The 23,275-nt window shown below is 51.0% G+C and overlaps 1 protein-coding gene across 1 annotated transcript in view; it reads left to right on the top strand.

Moving 5' to 3' along the window:
• The window catches only part of LOC106593212 (mothers against decapentaplegic homolog 3), a 124,818-nt gene that overhangs the window by 41,013 nt on the left and 60,530 nt on the right, over positions 1 to 23,275 (top strand). Inside the window, exons 5-7 of the mRNA XM_045689586.1 lie at positions 221 to 433; positions 3,574 to 3,711; positions 3,887 to 4,031. Coding sequence (XP_045545542.1) covers positions 221 to 433; positions 3,574 to 3,711; positions 3,887 to 4,031 — 496 coding nt within the window. The remainder of the gene's footprint in view (positions 1 to 220; positions 434 to 3,573; positions 3,712 to 3,886; positions 4,032 to 23,275) is intronic.

Here is a 23,275-nt window from a genome sequence, read left to right as displayed (position 1 = left end):
TGATCGTTTACATGAAAGAAGCAATCCAAAGTTGCCAAAGCAATACAGTACAACAAGTCTCTCGTTCACACTTTGTGAATAGTCCCATATAGATGATCTTGGTAAGGGTAGGGGTAAAGGTTAAGGGTTAGTAATTCAACATCCTATTGAACATCCTACAAAGAATCCTACTTGGGTCTATCTAAATAAAATGTTTCCCCATGTCTCTCCTCTCTGTCAGACCTACAGCCTGTGATGTACTGTGAACCAGCCTTCTGGTGTTCTATCTCCTACTACGAGCTGAACCAGCGGGTGGGTGAGACCTTCCACGCCTCCCAGCCGTCCCTCACCGTGGACGGCTTCACCGACCCCTCCAACTCAGAGCGCTTCTGCCTGGGCCTCCTCTCCAACGTCAACCGGAACGCCGCTGTGGAGCTGACACGCAGACACATCGGTACTAACACTTTGAAAATAAACCGCTGACAAAAATGACTTTTGGTCCGACGCTAGGTCATTTACATGAGGGGAACGTGAAATGGAACAGCGTTGTTAGATGGGATAACGAGTCAACTTTAGGACTACCCCTACTTCCAACCTGAACCACCTGTACTGCCCACACATGGTAGCACCTTGAAACACAATTGGGCCTTAGGTCGGGGGGTTGGGCCTTAGGTCGGGGGGTTGGGCCTTAGGTCGGTCGGGGGGGCCGGGCCTTAGGTCGGTCGGGGGGGCCGGGCCTTAGGTCGCGGCGGGGGCGGGCCTTAGGTCGCGGTCGGGGGGCCGGGCCTTAGGTCGCGGTCGGGGGCGGGCCTTAGGTCGCGGCGGGGGCCGGGCCTTAGGTCGGGCGGGGGGTCGGGCCTTAGGTCGGGGGTGGGCAAATAGATTCACCTGCGGGACAGTTTTTGTCGGAGAGAATGGTCAAGAGGCCATAACATAATTATAATATTTTGTACACTGCTAAGCCCAAAATTTGATTATTTTCTAATACAATAATTTCATATCTTGATTACAGTGAGACACGATCACAAATGTCAATTTGTTTTGGGGGGGGCATACTTGGGAACAGGTTTCCTAAATACAGTGCATTCTGAAAGTATTCAGACCTCTTGACTTTTTCCACATTTTGTTACGTTACAGCCTTATTCTAAAATGGATTCAATTACACACAGTACCCCATAATGACCAAGAAAAAACAGGTTTTAGAAATGTTTGCAAATGTATTAAAAATAAAAAACCAATACCTTATTTACATAAGTATTCAGACCCTTTGCTATGAGACTCGAAATTGAGCTCAGGTGCATCCTGTTTCCATTGATCATCCTTGAGATGTTTCTACAACTTGATTGAAGTCCACCTGTGGTAAATTATATTGATTGGACATGATTTGGAAAGACACACACCTGTCTATATAAGGTCCCACAGTTGACAGTGCATGTCAGAGCAAAAACCAAGCCATGAGGCACAGATCTGGGGAAGGGTACCAAAAAAATGCCTACAGCATTGAAGGTTCCCAAGAACACAGTGGCCTCCAACATTCTTAAGTGGAAGAAGTTTGGAACCACCAAGACTCTTCCTAGAGCTGGCTGCCCGGCCACACTGAGCAATTGGGGGAGAAGGGCCTTGGTCAGGGAGGTGACGAAGAACCCGATGGTCACTCTGACAGAGCTCCAGAGTTTCTCTGTGGAGATGGGAGAACCTTCCAGAAGGACATCCGTCTCTGCAACACTCCACCAATCAGGCCTTTATGGTAGAGTGGCCAGATGGAAGCCACTCCTCAATAAAAGGCACATGACAGCCATCTTGTAGTTTGCCAAAAGGTACCTAAAGGACTCTGACCATGATAAACAAGATTCTCTGGTCTGATGAAACCAAGATTGAACTCTTTGGTCTGAATGCAAAGCATCACGTCTGGAGGAAACCTGGCACCATCCCTAAAATCAAATCAAATGTATTTATATAGCCCTTCTTGCAACAGCTGATATCTCATAGTGCTGTACAGAAACCCAGCCTAAAACCCCAAACAGCAAGCAATGCAGGTGTAGAAGCACGGTGGCTAGGAAAAACTCCCTATAAAGGCCAAAACCTAGGAAGAAACCAGGCTGAGGGGTGGCCAGTCCTCTTCTGGCTGTGCCGGGTGGAGATTATAACAGCACATGGCCTAGATGTTCAAATGTTCATAAATGACCAGCATGGTCAAATAATAATAATAATCATAGTAGTTGTCGAGGGTGCAACAAGTCAGTAACACAAGAGTAAGTGTCAGTTGGCTTTTTCATAGCCGATCTTTGAGAGTATCTCTACCGCTCCTGCTGTCTCTAGAGAGTTGAAAACAGCAGGTCTGGGACAGGTAGCACGTCCGGTGAACAGGTCAGGGTTCCATAGTTGCAGGCAGAACAGTTGGAACTGGAGCAGCAGCACGGCCAGGTGAACTGGGGACAGCAAGGAGTCATCAAGCCAGGTAGTCCTGAGGCATGGTCATGGTCATGGTCGAGAGAGAGAGAGAGAGAGGTCGAGAGAGAGAGGTCGAGAGAGAGAGGTGTAGAGAGAGAGAGGTGTAGAGAGAGAGAGGTGTAGAGAGAGAGAGGTGTAGAGAGAGAGAGGTGTAGAGAGAGAGAGGTGTAGAGAGAGAGATTCCGATGAAACCCCCGGACAGGGCCAAACAGGTAGGATATAACCCCACCCACTTTGCCAAAGCACAGCCTCCACACCACTGGAGGGATATCTCCAACCACCAACATACCATCCCGGGACAAGGCCGAGTATAGCCCACAAAGATCTCCGCCACGGCACAGCCCAAGGGGGGGCGCCAATCCCTACGGTGAAGCATGATGGTGGCAGCATCATGCTGTGGGGTCTGGGAGACTAGTCAGGGTCTAGGGAAAGATGAACAGAGCAAAGTACAGAGATCCTTGATTAAAACCTGCTCCAGAGCACTCATGACCTCAGACTGGAGCAAAGGTTCACTTTCCAACAGGACAACGACCCTACGCACACAGCCAAGACAACGCAGGAGTGGCTTCGGGACAAGTCTCAATGTCCTTGAGTGGCCCAGCCAAGGCTGGACTTTAACCCGATTTAAACATCTCTGGAGAGACCTGAAAATAGCTGTGCAGCGACGCTCCCCATCCAACCTGACAGAGCTTGAGAGGATCTGCAGAGAAGAATAGGAGAAACTCCCCAAATACAGGTGCCACGCTTATAGCATCATACCCAAGTTGAATTGAGGCTGTAATCGCTGCCGAAGGTGCTTCAACAAAGTACTGAGTAAAGGGTCTGAATACTTGTGTTAATGTGATATTTCATGTATTTTAATACATTTGCAAAAATGTAAAAACATTTTTTTTTTTACTTTGTCATTATAGGGTATTGTGTGTAGATTGATGAGGGGGGGAAACGATTTAATCCATTTTAGTAGAAGGCTGTAACGTAACAAATGTGGAAAAAGTCAAGGGGTCTGAATACTTTCCGAATGCGCTGTATTTAGGTATGCATCACATGTTCATCGTCATCAATGTTGAGAATTGAATGGACGTCTGTGTGTACACATCAGGGGTGGTTCTGGTACTAGACGGATGGTTCTCTGTATGTCTGCAGGCAGAGGGGTGCGTTTGTACTATATTGGAGGAGAGGTGTTTGCAGAGTGCCTCAGCGACAGTGCCATCTTCGTCCAGAGTCCCAACTGTAACCAGCGTTATGGCTGGCACCCCGCCACTGTCTGCAAGATCCCCCCAGGTGAGAGCTGAGAAGGGGGGTGTGTGTGGCAAAGAGAGCGAGACAAAAGGTTGACACACAGTTGGTTAATTTCCACAATGACTGGTGTACTGTGGTTACTCACCAACACACGTACGACACACACACACCTCATTCATTGTGTTTTGACGGTAACGGTTGTCGGACGGTTCTGTAGGCTGCAACCTGAAGATCTTCAACAACCAGGAGTTTGCTGCCCTGCTGGCCCAGTCGGTGAACCAGGGCTTCGAGGCCGTCTACCAGCTCACCAGGATGTGCACCATCCGCATGAGCTTCGTCAAGGGCTGGGGAGCAGAGTACAGGTAACGCACGGTCCACAGCGGCCCGCACGCTCTCATTAAGGTTTCATGTATTAAACAAGAGTCAACCCTGTCAGGAGTCGATACCATGCTCCTACCTGATTAGCTGACTAGTTGATTCAGGTGAGACGGTACAGGAATGGAGAAACTATGTGGGATGGCTGAGGGGTGCTGGGTTAAGTAACAACTATGTGGGATGGCTGAGGGGTGCTGGGTTAAGTAACAACTATGTGGGATGGCTGAGGGGTGCTGGGTTAAGTAACAACTATGTGGGATGGCTGAGGGGTGCAGGGTTAAGTAACAACTATGTGGGATGGCTGAGGGGTGCAGGGTTAAGTAACAACTATGTGGGATGGCTGAGGGGTGCAGGGTTAAGTAACAACTATGTGGGATGGCTGAGGGGTGCTGGGTTAAGTAACAACTATGTGGGATGGCTGAGGGGTGCAGGGTTAAGTAACAACTATGTGGGATGGCTGAGGGGTGCAGGGTTAAGTAACAACTATGTGGGATGGCTGAGGGGTGCTGGGTTAAGTAACAACTATGTGGGCTGGCTGAGGGGTGCTGGGTTAAGTAACAACTATGTGGGATGGCTGAGGGGTACAGGGTTAAGTAACAACTATGTGGGATGGCTGAGGGGTGCAGGGTTAAGTAACACCGCTTCTCGTTGTCATCAACTAAACCACCCCACAGATTATCAGAAGGTGCTGATTGGTCTACCCATATGGTGGGTGGAAGGGCTCAGATGGTTTGAATGTGGTCGTGGCCAGACTGTATCCGTGTAGTGAAACAGAATGTAAGTTCATGAGATCTGGATGGATTGTACCAAGCTAGTGTCTCCCCTCTCTTCCCCATAGAAACAGGTCTGTTTCACCCAAACACACATGTGCTGCGTCAAAGGGAGCTGTCAGAGTTCCCACCCCCCCTCTCATCCTCTTCTCCATGCTGTAGTCTGACTCATCTGGTCGGAGAAGAGAGGGGAGAGAAGAGGGGAGAGCCCTCAGGGGCTTCTGTACTGGGAGTCAGTGATTGCTTTCCACCAGGGAGATCCACACACAGGAAGAGAGAGTTCAGAGACTCCAACTCAGCATGTGGAGACACTTAGGTGCAGGGTCTCTCTTTTTTTCCTCGCTCTCTCCCTCTCTCATTGAATCTCAGTGATTCCTGTGGGGTCATACGATTACTCAGCTTATAACCTGTCCACAATCTGAAATGTATCTACACTGAGAAAAAATATAAACGCAACATGTAAAGTATTGGTCACATGTTTCATGAGCTGAAACCAAAGATCACAGAAATGTTCCATATTTACAAAAAGCTTATTTCTCTCAAATTTGGTGCACAAATTTGTTAACATCCCTGTTAGTCAGCATTTCTCCTTTGCCAAGATAATCCATCCACCTGACAGGTCTGACATATCAAGAAGCTGATTAAACAGTATGGTCATTACACATGTGGCATATCAAGAAGCTGATTAAACAGCATGGTCATTACACAGGTGCACCTTGTGCTGGGTAAAGTAAAAGGCCACTATAAAATGTGCAGTTGTCATACTACACAATGTCAAGTTTTGAGGGAATGTGCAATTGGCATGCTGACTGCAGGAATGTCCACCAGAGCTGTTGCCAGAGAATTGAATATTAATTTCTCTACCATAAACCACCTCTAATGTCGTTTTAGAGAATTTGGCTGTACGTCCATCTGGCCTCAAGACCGTGTATGGCGTCGTGTGGGCAAGCGGTTTGCTGATGTTAGCATTGGGAACAGAGTGCCCCATGGTGGGGTTATGGTATGGGGCAGGCATAAACTCCGGAAAACGAACACAATTGCATTTTATCAATTGCAATTTGAATGCACAGAGATACCGTGACGAGATCCTGAGGCCCATTGCTGTGCCATTCATCCACTGCCATCACCTCATGTTTCAGGATGATAATGCACAGCCCCATGTCGCAAGGATCTGTACACAATTCCTGGAAGCTGAAAATGTCCCAGTTTTCCATGGCCTGCATACTCACCAGACATGTAACCCATTGAGCATATTTGGGATGCTCTGGATTGACATATGACGGCGTGTTCCAGCTCTCGCCAATATCCAGCAACTTCACACAGCCATTGAAGAGGAGTGTGACAACAGGCCGCAATCAACAGCCTGATCAACTCTATGTGAAGGAGATGTGTCACGCTGCAAATGGTCACACCAGATACTGACTGGTTCTCTGATCCACGCCCCTACCTTTTTTTAAGGTATCTGTGACCTACTGATGCTTATCTGTATTCCCAGTCATCTGAAATCCATAGAACTGTAACTCAGTAAAATCTTTGAAATTATTGCATGTTGCATTTATATTTTTAAGTGTATCTTTAAACCTACAAAAACAACCCATTCTATCCCCTATCACACTTTCTGGTAAAACTCTAAACGGTAGCAGAGACAGTCTGGGATGTTAAATAGAACACCCAGATAGGTTCTTGTATACAGTGTCTCATTCAGAAGTCTGATGGTAGCAGAGACAGTCTGGGATGTTAAATAGAACACCCAGATAGGTTCTTGTATACAGTGTCTCATTCAGAAGTCTGATGGTAGCAGAGACAGTCTGGGATGTTAAATAAAACACCCAGATAGGTTCTTGTATACAGTGTCTCATTCAGAAGTCAGTCCCTACACCCTAGAGGCCTTTCAAGCCCTTGCTACCCCCTCTGGCCTGACAGACACACAGTGAGAGAAGCAAGAGTTTGGCTGCTAGTAGTTCTCTGGCCTGACAGACAGACAGTGAGAGAAGCAAGAGATTGGCTGCTAGTAGTTCTCTGGCCTGACAGACAGACACACAGTGAGAGAAGCAGGAGTTTGGCTGCTAGTAGTTCTCTGGCCTGACAGACACACAGTGAGAGAAGCAGGAGTTTGGCTGCTAGTAGTTTTCTGGTCTGGCAGACACAATGAGAGAAGCAGGAGTTTGGCTGCTAGTAGTTTTCTGATCTGGCAGACACAGTGAGAGAAGCAGGAGTTTGGCTGCTAGTAGTTCTCTGGCCTGGCAGACAGACACACAGTGAGAGAAGCAGGAGTTTGGCTGCTAGTAGTTCTCTGGCCTGGCAGACAGACAGTGAGAGAAGCAGGAGTTTGGCTGCTAGTAGTTCTCTGGTCTGGCAGACAGACACACAGTGAAAGAAGCAGGAGTTTGGCTGCTAGTAGTTCTCTGGCCTGGCAGACACACAGTGAGAGAAGCAGGAGTTTGGCTGCTAGTAGTTCTCTGGTCTGACAGACACACAGTGAGAGAAGCAGGAGATTGGCTGCTAGTAGTTCTCTGGTCTGGCAGACACACAGTGAGAGAAGCAGGAGTTTGGCTGCTAGTAGTTCTCTGGCCTGACAGACACACAGTGAGAGAAGCAGGAGTTTGGCTGCTAGTAGTTCTCTGGTCTGGCAGACACACAGTGAGAGAAGCAGGAGTTTGGCTGCTAGTTGTTCTCTGGCCTGGCAGACAGACACACAGTGAGAGAAGCAGGAGTTTGGCTGCTAGTAGTTCTCTGGCCTGGCAGACAGACACACAGTGAGAGAAGCAGGAGTTTGGCTGCTAGTTGTTCTCTGGCCTGGCAGACAGACACACAGTGAGAGAAGCAGGAGTTTGGCTGCTAGTAGTTCTCTGGCCTGGCAGACAGACACACAGTGAGAGAAGCAGGAGTTTGGCTGCTAGTAGTTCTCTGGCCTGGCAGACAGACACACAGTGAGAGAAGCAGGAGTTTGGCTGCTAGTAGTTCTCTGGCCTGCGACAGACACACAGTGAGAGAAGCAGGAGTTTGGCTGCTAGTAGTTCTCTGGCCTGACAGACACACAGTGAGAGAAGCAGGAGTTTGGCTGCTAGTAGTTCTCTGGCCTGGCAGACACACAGTGAGAGAAGCAGGAGTTTGGCTGCTAGTAGTTCTCTGGCCTGACAGACACACAGTGAGAGAAGCAGGAGTTTGGCTGCTAGTAGTTCTCTGGCCTGGCAGACACACAGTGAGAGAAGCAGGAGTTTGGCTGCTAGTAGTTCTCTGGCCTGGCAGACAGACAGTGAGAGAAGCAGGAGTTTGGCTGCTAGTAGTTCTCTGGCCTGGCAGACACACAGTGAGAGAAGCAGGAGTTTGGCTGCTAGTAGTTCTCTGGTCTGGCAGACACACAGTGAGAGAAGCAGGAGTTTGGCTGCTAGTTGTTCTTCTGCTCTGACAGACACACAGTGAGAGAAGCAGGAGTTTGGCTGCTAGTATTTCTCTGGCCTGGCAGACAGACACACAGTGAGAGAAGCAGGAGTTTGGCTGCTAGTAGTTCTCTGGCCTGACAGACACAGTGAGAGAAGCAGGAGTTTGGCTGCTAGTAGTTCTCTGGCCTGGCAGACACAGTGAGAGAAGCAGGAGTTTGGCTGCTAGTAGTTCTCTGGCCTGACAGACACACAGTGAGAGAAGCAGGAGTTTGGCTGCTAGTAGTTCTCTGGCCTGGCAGACAGACACACAGTGAGAGAAGCAGGAGTTTGGCTGCTAGTAGTTCTCTGGCCTGGCAGACAGACACACAGTGAGAGAAGCAGGAGTTTGGCTGCTAGTAGTTCTCTGGCCTGGCAGACAGACACACAGTGAGAGAAGCAGGAGTTTGGCTGCTAGTAGTTCTCTGGCCTGGCAGACAGGCACACAGTGAGAGAAGCAGGAGTTTGGCTGCTAGTAGTTCTCTGGCCTGACAGACACACAGTGAGAGAAGCAGGAGTTTGGCTGCTAGTAGTTCTCTGGTCTGACAGACACACAGTGAGAGAAGCAGGAGATTGGCTGCTAGTAGTTCTCTGGTCTGGCAGACACAGTGAGAGAAGCAGGAGTTTGGCTGCTAGTTGGTCTTCTGCTTGACAGACACACAGTGAGAGAAGCAGGAGTTTGGCTGCTAGTTGGTCTTCTGCTTGACAGACACACAGTGAGAGAAGCAGGAGTTTGGCTGCTAGTATTTCTCTGGCCTGGCAGACAGACACACAGTGAGAGAAGCAGGAGTTTGGCTGCTAGTAGTTCTCTGGCCTGACACACAGTGAGAGAAGCAGGAGTTTGGCTGCTAGTAGTTTTCTGGCCTGACACACAGTGCGAGAAGCAGGAGTTTGGCTGCTAGTAGTTCTCTGGCCTGACAGACACACAGTGCGAGAAGCAGGAGTTTGGCTGCTAGTAGTTCTCTGGCCTGACAGACAGCCACAGTGAGAGAAGCAGGAGTTTGGCTGCTAGTAGTTCTCTGGCCTGACAGACAGCCACACAGTGAGAGAAGCAGGAGTTTGGCTGCTAGTAGTTCTCTGGTCTGGCAGACACACAGTGAGAGAAGCAGGAGTTTGGCTGCTAGTAGTTCTCTGGCCTGGCAGACAGACACACAGTGAGAGAAGCAGGAGTTTGGCTGCTAGTAGTTCTCTTGTCTGGCAGACAGACAGTGAGAGAAGCAGGAGTTTGGCTGCTAGTAGTTCTCTGGTCTGGCAGACATACAGTGAGAGAAGCAGGAGTTCGGCTGCTAGTAGTTTTCTTGTCTGGCAGACAGACAGTGAGAGAAGCAGGAGTTTGGCTGCTAGTAGTTCTCTGGTCTGGCAGACAGACACACAGTGAGAGAAGCAGGAGTTTGGCTGCTAGTAGTTCTCTTGTCTGGCAGACAGACAGTGAGAGAAGCAGGAGTTTGGCTGCTAGTAGTTCTCTGGCCTGACAGACACACAGTGAGAGAAGCAGGAGTTTGGCTGCTAGTAGTTTTCTTGTCTGGCAGACAGACAGTGAGAGAAGCAGGAGTTTGGCTGCTAGTAGTTCTCTGGCCTGACAGACACACAGTGAGAGAAGCAGGAGATTGGCTGCTAGTAGTTCTCTGGCCTGGCAGACAGACACACAGTGAGAGAAGCAGGAGTTTGGCTGCTAGTAGTTCTCTGGCCTGACAGACACACAGTGAGAGAAGCAGGAGTTTGGCTGCTAGTAGTTCTCTGGTCTGGCAGACACACAGTGAGAGAAGCAGGAGTTTGGCTGCTAGTTGTTTTCTGGCCTGACAGACACAGTGAGAGAAGCAGGAGTTTGGCTGCTAGTAGTTCTCTGGCCTGCACAGACACACAGTGAGAGAAGCAGGAGTTTGGCTGCTAGTAGTTCTCTGGCCTGGCAGACAGGCACACAGTGAGAGAAGCAGGAGTTTGGCTGCTAGTAGTTCTCTGGCCTGACAGACACACAGTGAGAGAAGCAGGAGTTTGGCTGCTAGTAGTTCTCTGGCCTGGCAGACACACAGTGAGAGAAGCAGGAGTTTGGCTGCTAGTAGTTCTCTGGCCTGGCAGACAGGCACAGTGAGAGAAGCAGGAGTTTGGCTGCTAGTAGTTCTCTGGCCTGACAGACACACAGTGAGAGAAGCAGGAGTTTGGCTGCTAGTAGTTCTCTGGCCTGACAGACACACAGTGAGAGAAGCAGGAGTTTGGCTGCTAGTAGTTCTCTGGCCTGACAGACACACAGTGAGAGAAGCAGGAGTTTGGCTGCTAGTAGTTATCTGGTCTGGCAGACACATAGTGAGAGAAGCAGAAGTTTGGCTGCTAGTAGTTCTCTGGTCTGGCAGACAGACAGTGAGAGAAGCAGGAGTTTGGCTGCTAGTAGTTCTCTGGCCTGGCAGACACACAGTGAGAGAAGCAGGAGTTTGGCTGCTAGTAGTTCTCTGGCCTGACAGACACACAGTGAGAGAAGCAGGAGTTTGGCTGCTAGTAGTTCTCTGGCCTGACAGACACACAGTGAGAGAAGCAGGAGATTGGCTGCTAGTAGTTCTCTGGTCTGGCAGACACACAGTGAGAGAAGCAGGAGTTTGGCTGCTAGTTGTTCTCTGGCCTGCACAGACACACAGTGAGAGAAGCAGGAGTTTGGCTGCTAGTAGTTCTCTGGCCTGGCAGACAGACACACAGTGAGAGAAGCAGGAGTTTGGCTGCTAGTAGTTCTCTGGCCTGGCAGACAGACACACTGTGAGAGAAGCAGGAGTTTGGCTGCTAGTAGTTCTCTGGCCTGGCAGACAGACACACAGTGAGAGAAGCAGGAGTTTGGCTGCTAGTAGTTCTCTGGCCTGGCAGACAGGCACACAGTGAGAGAAGCAGGAGTTTGGCTGCTAGTAGTTCTCTGGCCTGACAGACACACAGTGAGAGAAGCAGGAGTTTGGCTGCTAGTAGTTCTCTGGCCTGACAGACACACAGTGAGAGAAGCAGGAGTTTGGCTGCTAGTAGTTCTCTGGCCTGGCAGACACACAGTGAGAGAAGCAGGAGTTTGGCTGCTAGTAGTTCTCTGGCCTGACAGACACACAGTGAGAGAAGCAGGAGTTTGGCTGCTAGTAGTTCTCTGGCCTGGCAGACAGACACCGTGAGAGAAGCAGGAGTTTGGCTGCTAGTAGTTCTCTGGCCTGACAGACACACAGTGAGAGAAGCAGGAGTTTGGCTGCTAGTAGTTCTCTGGCCTGACAGACACACAGTGAGAGAAGCAGGAGTTTGGCTGCTAGTAGTTCTCTGGCCTGACAGACACACAGTGAGAGAAGCAGGAGTTTGGCTGCTAGTTGTTCTCTGGCCTGACAGACACACAGTGAGAGAAGCAGGAGTTTGGCTGCTAGTAGTTCTCTGGCCTGACAGACACACAGTGAGAGAAGCAGGAGTTTGGCTGCTAGTAGTTCTCTGGCCTGACAGACAGCCACACAGTGAGAGAAGCAGGAGTTTGGCTGCTAGTAGTTCTCTGGTCTGGCAGACACACAGTGAGAGAAGCAGGAGTTTGGCTGCTAGTAGTTCTCTGGTCTGGCAGACAGACAGACAGACAGACAGTGAGAGAAGCAGGAGTTTGGCTGCTAGTAGTTCTCTCGTCTGGCAGACAGACAGCCCCAGTGAGAGAAGCAGGAGTTTGGCTGCTAGTAGTTCTCTGGCCTGACAGACACACAGTGAGAGAAGCAGGAGTTTGGCTGCTAGTAGTTCTCTGGCCTGGCAGACACATAGTGAGAGAAGCAGAAGTTTGGCTGCTAGTAGTTCTCTGGTCTGACAGACACACAGTGAGAGAAGCAGGAGTTTGGCTGCTAGTAGTTCTCTGGCCTGGCAGACACACAGTGAGAGAAGCAGGAGTTTGGCTGCTAGTAGTTCTCTGGCCTGACAGACACACAGTGAGAGAAGCAGGAGTTTGGCTGCTAGTAGTTCTCTGGCCTGACAGACACACAGTGAGAGAAGCAGGAGATTGGCTGCTAGTAGTTCTCTGGTCTGGCAGACACACAGTGAGAGAAGCAGGAGTTTGGCTGCTAGTAGTTCTCTGGCCTGACAGACACACAGTGAGAGAAGCAGGAGTTTGGCTGCTAGTAGTTCTCTGGTCTGGCAGACACAGTGAGAGAAGCAGGAGTTTGGCTGCTAGTTGTTCTCTGGCCTGACAGACAGAACACAGTGAGAGAAGCAGGAGTTTGGCTGCTAGTAGTTCTCTGGCCTGGCAGACAGACACACAGTGAGAGAAGCAGGAGTTTGGCTGCTAGTAGTTCTCTGGCCTGGCAGACAGACACACAGTGAGAGAAGCAGGAGTTTGGCTGCTAGTAGTTCTCTGGCCTGGCAGACAGACACACAGTGAGAGAAGCAGGAGTTTGGCTGCTAGTAGTTCTCTGGCCTGGCAGACAGACACACAGTGAGAGAAGCAGGAGTTTGGCTGCTAGTAGTTCTCTGGCCTGACAGACACACAGTGAGAGAAGCAGGAGTTTGGCTGCTAGTAGTTCTCTGGCCTGACAGACACACAGTGAGAGAAGCAGGAGATTGGCTGCTAGTAGTTCTCTGGTCTGGCAGACAGACAGTGAGAGAAGCAGGAGTTTGGCTGCTAGTAGTTCTCTGGCCTGGCAGACACACAGTGAGAGAATCAGGAGTTTGGCTGCTAGTAGTTCTCTGGCCTGACAGACACACAGTGAGAGAAGCAGGAGTTTGGCTGCTAGTAGTTCTCTGGTCTGGCAGACACAGTGAGAGAAGCAGGAGTTTGGCTGCTAGTTGTTCTCTGGCTTGACAGACACACAGTGAGAGAAGCAGGAGTTTGGCTGCTAGTAGTTCTCTGGCCTGGCAGACAGACACACAGTGAGAGAAGCAGGAGTTTGGCTGCTAGTAGTTCTCTGGCCTGACACACAGTGAGAGAAGCAGGAGTTTGGCTGCTAGTAGTTCTCTGGCCTGACAGACACACAGTGAGAGAAGCAGGAGTTTGGCTGCTAGTAGTTCTCTGGCCTGACAGACACACAGTGAGAGAAGCAGGAGTTTGGCTGCTAGTAGTTCTCTGGCCTGACAGACAGACACACAGTGAGAGAAGCAGGAGTTTGGCTGCTAGTAGTTCTCTGGCCTGGCAGACACCACAGTGAGAGAAGCAGGAGTTTGGCTGCTAGTAGTTCTCTGGCCTGGCAGACAGACACACAGTGAGAGAAGCAGGAGTTTGGCTGCTAGTTGTTGTCTGGCCTGGCAGACAGACACACAGTGAGAGAAGCAGGAGTTTGGCTGCTAGTAGTTCTCTGGCCTGGCACAGACACAGCAGTGAGAGAAGCAGGAGTTTGGCTGCTAGTAGTTTCTCTGGCCTGACAGACACACAGTGAGAGAAGCAGGAGTTTGGCTGCTAGTAGTTCTCTGGCCTGGCAGACAGACACACAGTGAGAGAAGCAGGGAGTTTGGCTGCTAGTAGTTCTCTGGCCTGACAGACAGACACACAGTGAGAGAAGCAGGAGTTTGGCTGCTAGTTGTTTTCTGGTCTGGCAGACACACAGTGAGAGAAGCAGGATATTGGCTGCTTGTTGTTCTCTGGCCTGGCAGACAGACACACAGTGAGAGAAGCAGGAGTTTGGCTGCTAGTAGTTCTCTGGCCTGGCAGACAGACACACAGTGAGAGAAGCAGGAGTTTGGCTGCTAGTAGTTCTCTGGCCTGGCAGACACACAGTGAGAGAAGCAGGAGTTTGGCTGCTAGTAGTTCTCTGGCCTGGCAGACACACAGTGAGAGAAGCAGGAGTTTGGCTGCTAGTAGTTCTCTGGACTGGCAGGCAGACACACAGTGAGAGAAGCATGAGTTTGGCTTCTAGTAGTTCTCTGGCCTGGCAGACAGACACACAGTGAGAGAAGCAGGAGTTTGGCTGCTAGTTGTTTTCTGGTCTGGCAGACAGACAGACAGACAGACAGACAGACAGACAGTGAGAGAAGCAGGAGTTTGGCTGCTAGTAGTTCTCTGGTCTGACAGACACACAGTGAGAGAAGCAGGAGATTGGCTGCTAGTAGTTCTCTGGCCTGACAGACACACAGTGAGAGAAGCAGGAGTTTGGCTGCTAGTAGTTCTCTGGCCTGGCAGACAGACAGCAGTCAGAGAAGCAGGAGTTTGGCTGCTAGTAGTTCTCTGGCCTGACAGACACACAGTGAGAGAAGCAGGAGTTTGGCTGCTAGTAGTTCTATGGCCTGGCAGACAGACGCACAGTGAGAGAAGCAGGAGTTTGGCTGCTAGTAGTTCTCTGGCCTGGCAGACACACAGTGAGAGAAGCAGGAGTTTGGCTGCTAGTAGTTCTCTGGCCTGGCAGACAGACAGTGAGAGAAGCAGGAGTTTGGCTGCTAGTAGTTCTCTGGCCTGGCAGACAGACAGTGAGAGAAGCAGGAGTTTGGCTGCTAGTAGTTCTCTGGCCTGACAGACACACAGTGAGAGAAGCAGGAGTTTGGCTGCTAGTAGTTCTCTGGCCTGGCAGACACACAGTGAGAGAAGCAGGAGTTTGGCTGCTAGTAGTTCTCTGGTCTGGCAGACACACAGTGAGAGAAGCAGGAGTTTGGCTGCTAGTAGTTCTCTGGCCTGGCAGACACACACAGTGAGAGAAGCAGGAGTTTGGCTGCTAGTAGTTCTCTGGTCTGACAGACACACAGTGAGAGAAGCAGGAGTTTGGCTGCTAGTAGTTCTCTGGTCTGACAGACACACAGTGAGAGAAGCAGGAGATTGGCTGCTAGTAGTTCTCTGGTCTGGCAGACACACAGTGAGAGAAGCAGGAGTTTGGCTACTAGTAGATCTCTGGCCTGACAGACACACGTGAGAGAAGCAGGAGTTTGGCTGCTAGTAGTTCTCTGGCCTGGCAGACACAGTGAGAGAAGCAGGAGTTTGGCTGCTAGTTGTTCTCTGGCCTGACAGACACACAGTGAGAGAAGCAGGAGTTTGGCTGCTAGTAGTTCTCTGGCCTGGCAGACAGACACACAGTGAGAGAAGCAGGAGTTTGGCTGCTAGTAGTTCTCTGGCCTGGCAGACAGACACACAGTGAGAGAAGCAGGAGTTTGGCTGCTAGTAGTTCTCTGGCCTGGCAGACAGGCACACAGTGAGAGAAGCAGGAGTTTGGCTGCTAGTAGTTCTCTGGCCTGACAGACACACAGTGAGAGAAGCAGGAGTTTGGCTGCTAGTAGTTCTCTGGCCTGACAGACACACAGTGAGAGAAGCAGGAGATTGGCTGCTAGTAGTTCTCTGGTCTGGCAGACAGACAGTGAGAGAAGCAGGAGTTTGGCTGCTAGTAGTTCTCTGGCCTGACAGACACACAGTGAGAGAAGCAGGAGTTTGGCTGCTAGTAGTTCTCTGGCCTGACAGACACACAGTGAGAGAAGCAGGAGTTTGGCTGCTAGTAGTTCTCTGGTCTGGCAGACACAGTGAGAGAAGCAGGAGTTTGGCTGCTAGTTGTTCTCTGGCTTGACAGACACACAGTGAGAGAAGCAGGAGTTTGGCTGCTAGTAGTTCTCTGGCCTGGCAGACAGACACACAGTGAGAGAAGCAGGAGTTTGGCTGCTAGTAGTTCTCTGGCCTGACACACAGTGAGAGAAGCAGGAGTTTGGCTGCTAGTAGTTTTCTGGCCTGACACACAGTGCGAGAAGCAGGAGTTTGGCTGCTAGTAGTTCTCTGGCCTGACAGACACACAGTGAGAGAAGCAGGAGTTTGGCTGCTAGTAGTTCTCTGGCCTGACAGACAGCCACACAGTGAGAGAAGCAGGAGTTTGGCTGCTAGTAGTTCTCTGGTCTGGCAGACACACAGTGAGAGAAGCAGGAGTTTGGCTGCTAGTAGTTCTCTGGCCTGGCAGACAGACACACAGTGAGAGAAGCAGGAGTTTGGCTGCTAGTTGTTTTCTGGTCTGGCAGACAGACACACAGTGAGAGAAGCAGGAGTTTGGCTGCTAGTAGTTCTCTGGTCTGGCAGACAGACAGACACAACAGTGAGAGAAGCAGGAGTTTGGCTGCTAGTAGTTCTCTGGCCTGACAGACACACAGTGAGAGAAGCAGGAGTTTGGCTGCTAGTAGTTCTCTGGCCTGGCAGACAGACACACAGTGAGAGAAGCAGGGGATTGGCTGCTAGTAGTTCTCTGGCCTGACAGACAGACACACAGTGAGAGAAGCAGGAGTTTGGCTGCTAGTAGTTCTCTGGCCTGACAGACAGCCACACAGTGAGAGAAGCAGGAGTTTGGCTGCTAGTTGTTTTCTGGCCTGGCAGACAGACAGTGAGAGAAGCAGGAGTTTGGCTGCTAGTAGTTCTCTGGCCTGGCAGACACACAGTGAGAGAAGCAGGAGTTTGGCTGCTAGTAGTTCTCTGGCCTGGCAGACAGACACACAGTGAGAGAAGCAGGATTTTGGCTGCTAGTAGTTCTCTGGCCTGGCAGACAGACACACAGTGAGAGAAGCAGGAGTTTGGCTGCTAGTTGTTTTCTGGTCTGGCAGACAGACACACAGTGAGAGAAGCAGGAGTTTGGCAGCTAGTAGTTCTCTGGCCTGGCAGACAGACAGAACACAGTGAGAGAAGCAGGAGTTTGGCTGCTAGTAGTTCTCTGGCCTGACAGACACACAGTGAGAGAAGCAGGAGTTTGGCTGCTAGTAGTTCTCTGGCCTGGCAGACACACAGTGAGAGAAGCAGGAGTTTGGCTGCTAGTAGTTCTCTGGCCTGGCAGACAGACACAGTGAGAGAAGCAGGGGATTGGCTGCTAGTAGTTCTCTGGCCTGACAGACAGACACACAGTGAGAGAAGCAGGAGTTTGGCTGCTAGTAGTTCTCTCGCCTGACAGACAGCCACACAGTGAGAGAAGCAGGAGTTTGGCTGCTAGTTGTTTTCTGGTCTGGCAGACACACAGTGAGAGAAGCAGGAGTTTGGCTGCTAGTAGTTCTCTGGTCTGGCAGACAGACAGACAGTGAGAGAAGCAGGAGTTTGGCTGCTAGTAGTTCTCTGGTCTGACAGACACACAGTGAGAGAAGCAGGAGATTGGCTGCTAGTAGTTCTCTGGCCTGACAGACACACAGTGAGAGAAGCAGGAGTTTGGCTGCTAGTAGTTCTCTGGTCTGGCAGACACAGTGAGAGAAGCAGGAGTTTGGCTGCTAGTTGGTCTTCTGGCTTGACAGACACACAGTGAGAGAAGCAGGAGTTTGGCTGCTAGTAGTTCTCTGGCCTGGCAGACAGACACACAGTGAGAGAAGCAGGAGTTTGGCTGCTAGTAGTTCTCTGGCCTGACAACACACAGTGAGAGAAGCAGGAGTTTGGCTGCTAGTAGTTTCTCTGGCCTGACAGCACACAGTGCGAGAAGCAGGAGTTTGGCTGCTAGTAGTTCTCTGGCCTGACAGACACACAGTGAGAGAAGCAGGAGTTTTGCTGCTAGTAGTTCTCTGGCCTGACAGACAGCCACACAGTGAGAGAAGCAGGAGTTTGGCTGCTAGTAGTTCTCTGGTCTGGCAGACACACAGTGAGAGAAGCAGGAGTTTGGCTGCTAGTAGTTCTCTGGCCTGGCAGACAGACACACAGTGAGAGAAGCAGGAGTTTGGCTGCTAGTTGTTTTCTGGTCTGGCAGACAGACACACAGTGAGAGAAGCAGGAGTTTGGCTGCTAGTAGTTCTCTGGTCTGGCAGACAGACAGACAGACAGACAGTGAGAGAAGCAGGAGTTTGGCTGCTAGTAGTTTTCTGGCCTGACAGACACACAGTGAGAGAAGCAGGAGTTTGGCTGCTAGTAGTTCTCTGGCCTGGCAGACAGACACACAGTGAGAGAAGCAGGGGATTGGCTGCTAGTAGTTCTCTGGCCTGACAGACAGACACACAGTGAGAGAAGCAGGAGTTTGGCTGCTAGTAGTTCTCTGGCCTGACAGACAGCCACACAGTGAGAGAAGCAGGAGTTTGGCTGCTAGTAGTTCTCTGGCCTGGCAGACACACAGTGAGAGAAGCAGGAGTTTGGCTGCTAGTAGTTCTCTGGCCTGGCAGACACACAGTGAGAGAAGCAGGAGTTTGGCTGCTAGTAGTTCTCTGGCCTGGCAGACAGACACACAGTGAGAGAAGCAGGAGTTTGGCTGCTAGTAGTTCTCTGGCCTGGCAGACAGACACACAGTGAGAGAAGCAGGAGTTTGGCTGCTAGTAGTTCTCTGGCCTGGCAGACAGACACACAGTGAGAGAAGCAGGAGTTTGGCTGCTAGTAGTTCTCTGGTCTGGCAGACAGACAGACAGACAGACAGTGAGAGAAGCAGGAGTTTGGCTGCTAGTAGTTCTCTGGCCTGACAGACACACAGTGAGAGAAGCAGGAGTTTGGCTGCTAGTAGTTTTCTGGCCTGACAGACACACAGTGAGAGAAGCAGGAGTTTGGCTGCTAGTAGTTCTCTGGCCTGGCAGACAGACACAGTGAGAGAAGCAGGGGATTGGCTGCTAGTAGTTCTCTGGCCTGACAGACAGACACACAGTGAGAGAAGCAGGAGTTTGGCTGCTAGTAGTTCTCTGGCCTGACAGACAGCCACACAGTGAGAGAAGCAGGAGTTTGGCTGCTAGTAGTTCTCTGGCCTGGCAGACACACAGTGAGAGAAGCAGGAGTTTGGCTGCTAGTAGTTCTCTGGCCTGGCAGACAGACAGACAGTGAGAGAAGCAGGAGTTTGGCTGCTAGTAGTTCTCTGGTCTGACAGACACACAGTGAGAGAAGCAGGAGATTGGCTGCTAGTAGTTCTCTGGCCTGACAGACACACAGTGAGAGAAGCAGGAGTTTGGCTGCTAGTAGTTCTCTGGCCTGACACACAGTGAGAGAAGCAGGAGTTTGGCTGCTAGTAGTTCTCTGGCCTGACAGACACACAGTGAGAGAAGCAGGAGTTTGGCTGCTAGTAGTTCTATGGCCTGGCAGACAGACGCACAGTGAGAGAAGCAGGAGTTTGGCTGCTAGTAGTTCTCTGGCCTGGCAGACAGACACACAGTGAGAGAAGCAGGAGTTTGGCTGCTAGTAGTTCTCTGGCCTGGCAGACAGACACACAGTGAGAGAAGCAGGAGTTTGGCTGCTAGTAGTTCTCTGGCCTGGCAGACAGACACACAGTGAGAGAAGCAGGAGTTTGGCTGCTAGTAGTTCTCTGGCCTGGCAGACAGACACGCAGTGAGAGAAGCAGGAGTTTGGCTGCTAGTAGTTCTCTGGCCTGGCAGACAGACACACAGTGAGAGAAGCAGGAGTTTGGCTGCTAGTAGTTCTCTGGCCTGGCAGACAGACACACAGTGAGAGAAGCAGGAGTTTGGCTGCTAGTAGTTCTCTGGCCTGGCAGACAGACACGAGCAGTGAGAGAAGCAGGAGTTTGGCTGCTAGTAGTTCTCTGGCCTGACAGACACACAGTGAGAGAAGCAGGAGTTTGGCTGCTAGTAGTTTTCTGGCCTGACAGACACACAGTGAGAGAAGCAGGAGTTTGGCTGCTAGTAGTTCTCTGGCCTGGCAGACAGACACACAGTGAGAGAAGCAGGGGATTGGCTGCTAGTAGTTCTCTGGCCTGACAGACAGACACACAGTGAGAGAAGCAGGAGTTTGGCTGCTAGTAGTTCTCTCGCCTGACAGACAGCCACACAGTGAGAGAAGCAGGAGTTTGGCTGCTAGTTGTTTTCTGGTCTGGCAGACACACAGTGAGAGAAGCAGGATATTGGCTGCTTGTTGTTCTCTGGCCTGGCAGACAGACACACAGTGAGAGAAGCAGGAGTTTGGCTGCTAGTAGTTCTCTGGTCTGGCAGACAGACAGACAGTGAGAGAAGCAGGAGTTTGGCTGCTAGTAGTTCTCTGGTCTGACAGACACACAGTGAGAGAAGCAGGAGATTGGCTGCTAGTAGTTCTCTGGCCTGACAGACACACAGTGAGAGAAGCAGGAGTTTGGCTGCTAGTAGTTCTCTGGTCTGGCAGACACAGTCAGAGAAGCAGGAGTTTGGCTGCTAGTAGTTCTCTGGCCTGACAGACACACAGTGAGAGAAGCAGGAGTTTGGCTGCTAGTAGTTCTATGGCCTGGCAGACAGACGCACAGTGAGAGAAGCAGGAGTTTGGCTGCTAGTAGTTCTCTGGCCTGGCAGACAGACACACAGTGAGAGAAGCAGGAGTTTGGCTGCTAGTAGTTCTCTGGCCTGGCAGACAGACACACAGTGAGAGAAGCAGGAGTTTGGCTGCTAGTAGTTCTCTGGCCTGGCAGACACACACGTGAGAGAAGCAGGAGTTTGGCTGCTAGTAGTTCTCTGGCCTGGCAGACAGACACGCAGTGAGAGAAGCAGGAGTTTGGCTGCTAGTAGTTCTCTGGCCTGGCAGACAGACACACAGTGAGAGAAGCAGGAGTTTGGCTGCTAGTAGTTCTCTGGTCTGGCAGACACACAGTGAGAGAAGCAGGAGTTTGGCTGCTAGTAGTTCTCTGGTCTGGCAGACAGACAGTGAGAGAAGCAGGAGTTTGGCTGCTAGTAGTTCTCTGGCCTGGCAGACACACAGTGAGAGAAGCAGGAGTTTGGCTGCTAGTAGTTCTCTGGTCTGACAGACACACAGTGAGAGAAGCAGGAGTTTGGCTGCTAGTTGTTCTCTGGCCTGACAGACACACAGTGAGAGAAGCAGGAGTTTGGCTGCTAGTAGTTCTCTGGCCTGGCAGACAGACACACAGTGAGAGAAGCAGGAGTTTGGCTGCTAGTAGTTCTCTGGCCTGGCAGACAGACACACAGTGAGAGAAGCAGGAGTTTGGCTGCTAGTAGTTCTCTGGCCTGGCAGACAGACACACAGTGAGAGAAGCAGGAGTTTGGCTGCTAGTAGTTCTCTGGCCCGGCAGACAGGCACACAGTGAGAGAAGCAGGAGTTTGGCTGCTAGTAGTTCTCTGGCCTGGCAGACAGACACACAGTGAGAGAAGCAGGAGTTTGGCTGCTAGTAGTTTTCTGGCCTGACAGACACACAGTGAGAGAAGCAGGAGTTTGGCTGCTAGTAGTTCTCTGGCCTGACAGACACACAGTGAGAGAAGCAGGAGTTTGGCTGCTAGTAGTTCTCTGGTCTGGCAGACACAGTCAGAGAAGCAGGAGTTTGGCTGCTAGTAGTTCTCTGGCCTGACAGACACACAGTGAGAGAAGCAGGAGTTTGGCTGCTAGTAGTTCTCTGGCCTGGCAGACAGACACACAGTGAGAGAAGCAGGAGTTTGGCTGCTAGTAGTTCTCTGGCCTGGCAGACACACAGTGAGAGAAGCAGGAGTTTGGCTGCTAGTAGTTCTCTGGCCTGGCACAGACACACAGTGAGAGAAGCAGGAGTTTGGCTGCTAGTAGTTCTCTGGCCTGGCAGACAGACACACAGTGAGAGAAGCAGGAGTTTGGCTGCTAGTAGTTCTCTGGCCTGACAGACACACAGTGAGAGAAGCAGGAGTTTGGCTGCTAGTAGTTCTCTGGCCTGGCAGACAGACACACAGTGAGAGAAGCAGGAGTTTGGCTGCTAGTAGTTCTCTGGCCTGGCAGACAGACACACAGTGAGAGAAGCAGGAGTTTGGCTGCTAGTAGTTCTCTGGCCTGGCAGACAGACAGTGAGAGAAGCAGGAGTTTGGCTGCTAGTAGTTCTCTGGTCTGGCAGACACACAGTGAGAGAAGCAGGAGTTTGGCTGCTAGTAGTTCTCTGGCCTGACAGACACACAGTGAGAGAAGCAGGAGTTTGGCTGCTAGTAGTTCTCTGGTCTGGCAGACACAGTGAGAGAAGCAGGAGTTTGGCTGCTAGTTGTTCTCTGGCCTGACAGACACACAGTGAGAGAAGCAGGAGTTTGGCTGCTAGTAGTTCTCTGGCCTGGCAGACAGACACACGGTGAGAGAAGCAGGAGTTTGGCTGCTAGTAGTTCTCTGGCCTGGCAGACAGACACACAGTGAGAGAAGCAGGAGTTTGGCTGCTAGTAGTTCTCTGGCCTGGCAGACAGACACACAGTGAGAGAAGCAGGAGTTTGGCTGCTAGTAGTTCTCTGGCCTGGCAGACAGACACACAGTGAGAGAAGCAGGAGTTTGGCTGCTAGTAGTTCTCTGGCCTGGCAGACAGACACACAGTGAGAGAAGCAGGAGTTTGGCTGCTAGTAGTTCTCTGGCCTGGCAGACAGACACACAGTGAGAGAAGCAGGAGTTTGGCTGCTAGTAGTTCTCTGGCCTGGCAGACAGGCACACAGTGAGAGAAGCAGGAGTTTGGCTGCTAGTAGTTCTCTGGCCTGACAGACACACAGTGAGAGAAGCAGGAGTTTGGCTGCTAGTAGTTTCTCTGGCCTGACAGACACACAGTGAGAGAAGCAGGAGTTTGGCTGCTAGTAGTTTTCTGGCCTGACACACAGTGAGAGAAGCAGGAGTTTGGCTGCTAGTAGTTCTCTGGCCTGACAGACACACAGTGAGAGAAGCAGGAGTTTGGCTGCTAGTAGTTCTCTGGCCTGGCAGACACACAGTGAGAGAAGCAGAAGTTTGGCTGCTAGTAGTTCTCTGGTCTGGCAGACAGACAGTGAGAGAAGCAGGAGTTTGGCTGCTAGTAGTTCTCTGGCCTGGCAGACACACAGTGAGAGAAGCAGGAGTTTGGCTGCTAATAGTTCTCTGGTCTGACAGACACACAGTGAGAGAAGCAGGAGATTGGCTGCTAGTAGTTCTCTGGTCTGGCAGACAGACAGTGAGAGAAGCAGGAGTTTGGCTGCTAGTAGTTCTCTGGTCTGGCAGACAGACAGTCAGTGAGAGAAGCATGAGTTTGGCTGCTAGTAGTTCTCTGGTCTGGCAGACAGACAGTGAGAGAAGCAGGAGTTTGGCTGCTAGTAGTTCTCTGGCCTGACAGACACACAGTGAGAGAAGCAGGAGTTTGGCTGCTAGTAGTTCTCTGGCCTGGCAGACAGACAGTGAGAGAAGCAGGAGTTTGGCTGCTAGTAGTTCTCTCGTCTGGCAGACAGACAGACAGACAGACAGTGAGAGAAGCAGGAGATTTGGCTGCTAGTAGTTCTCTGGTCTGGCAGACAGACAGTGAGAGAAGCAGGAGTTTGGCTGCTAGTAGTTCTCTGGCCTGACAGACACACAGTGAGAGA

This window comes from Salmo salar, chromosome ssa11 (genome assembly GCF_905237065.1).
Source record: "Salmo salar chromosome ssa11, Ssal_v3.1, whole genome shotgun sequence".
In the NCBI taxonomy this organism is placed as follows: domain Eukaryota; kingdom Metazoa; phylum Chordata; class Actinopteri; order Salmoniformes; family Salmonidae; genus Salmo; species Salmo salar.
The sequence above is the reverse complement of the archived record's forward strand: the minus strand, read 5'-3'. Positions and strand labels throughout refer to the sequence as shown.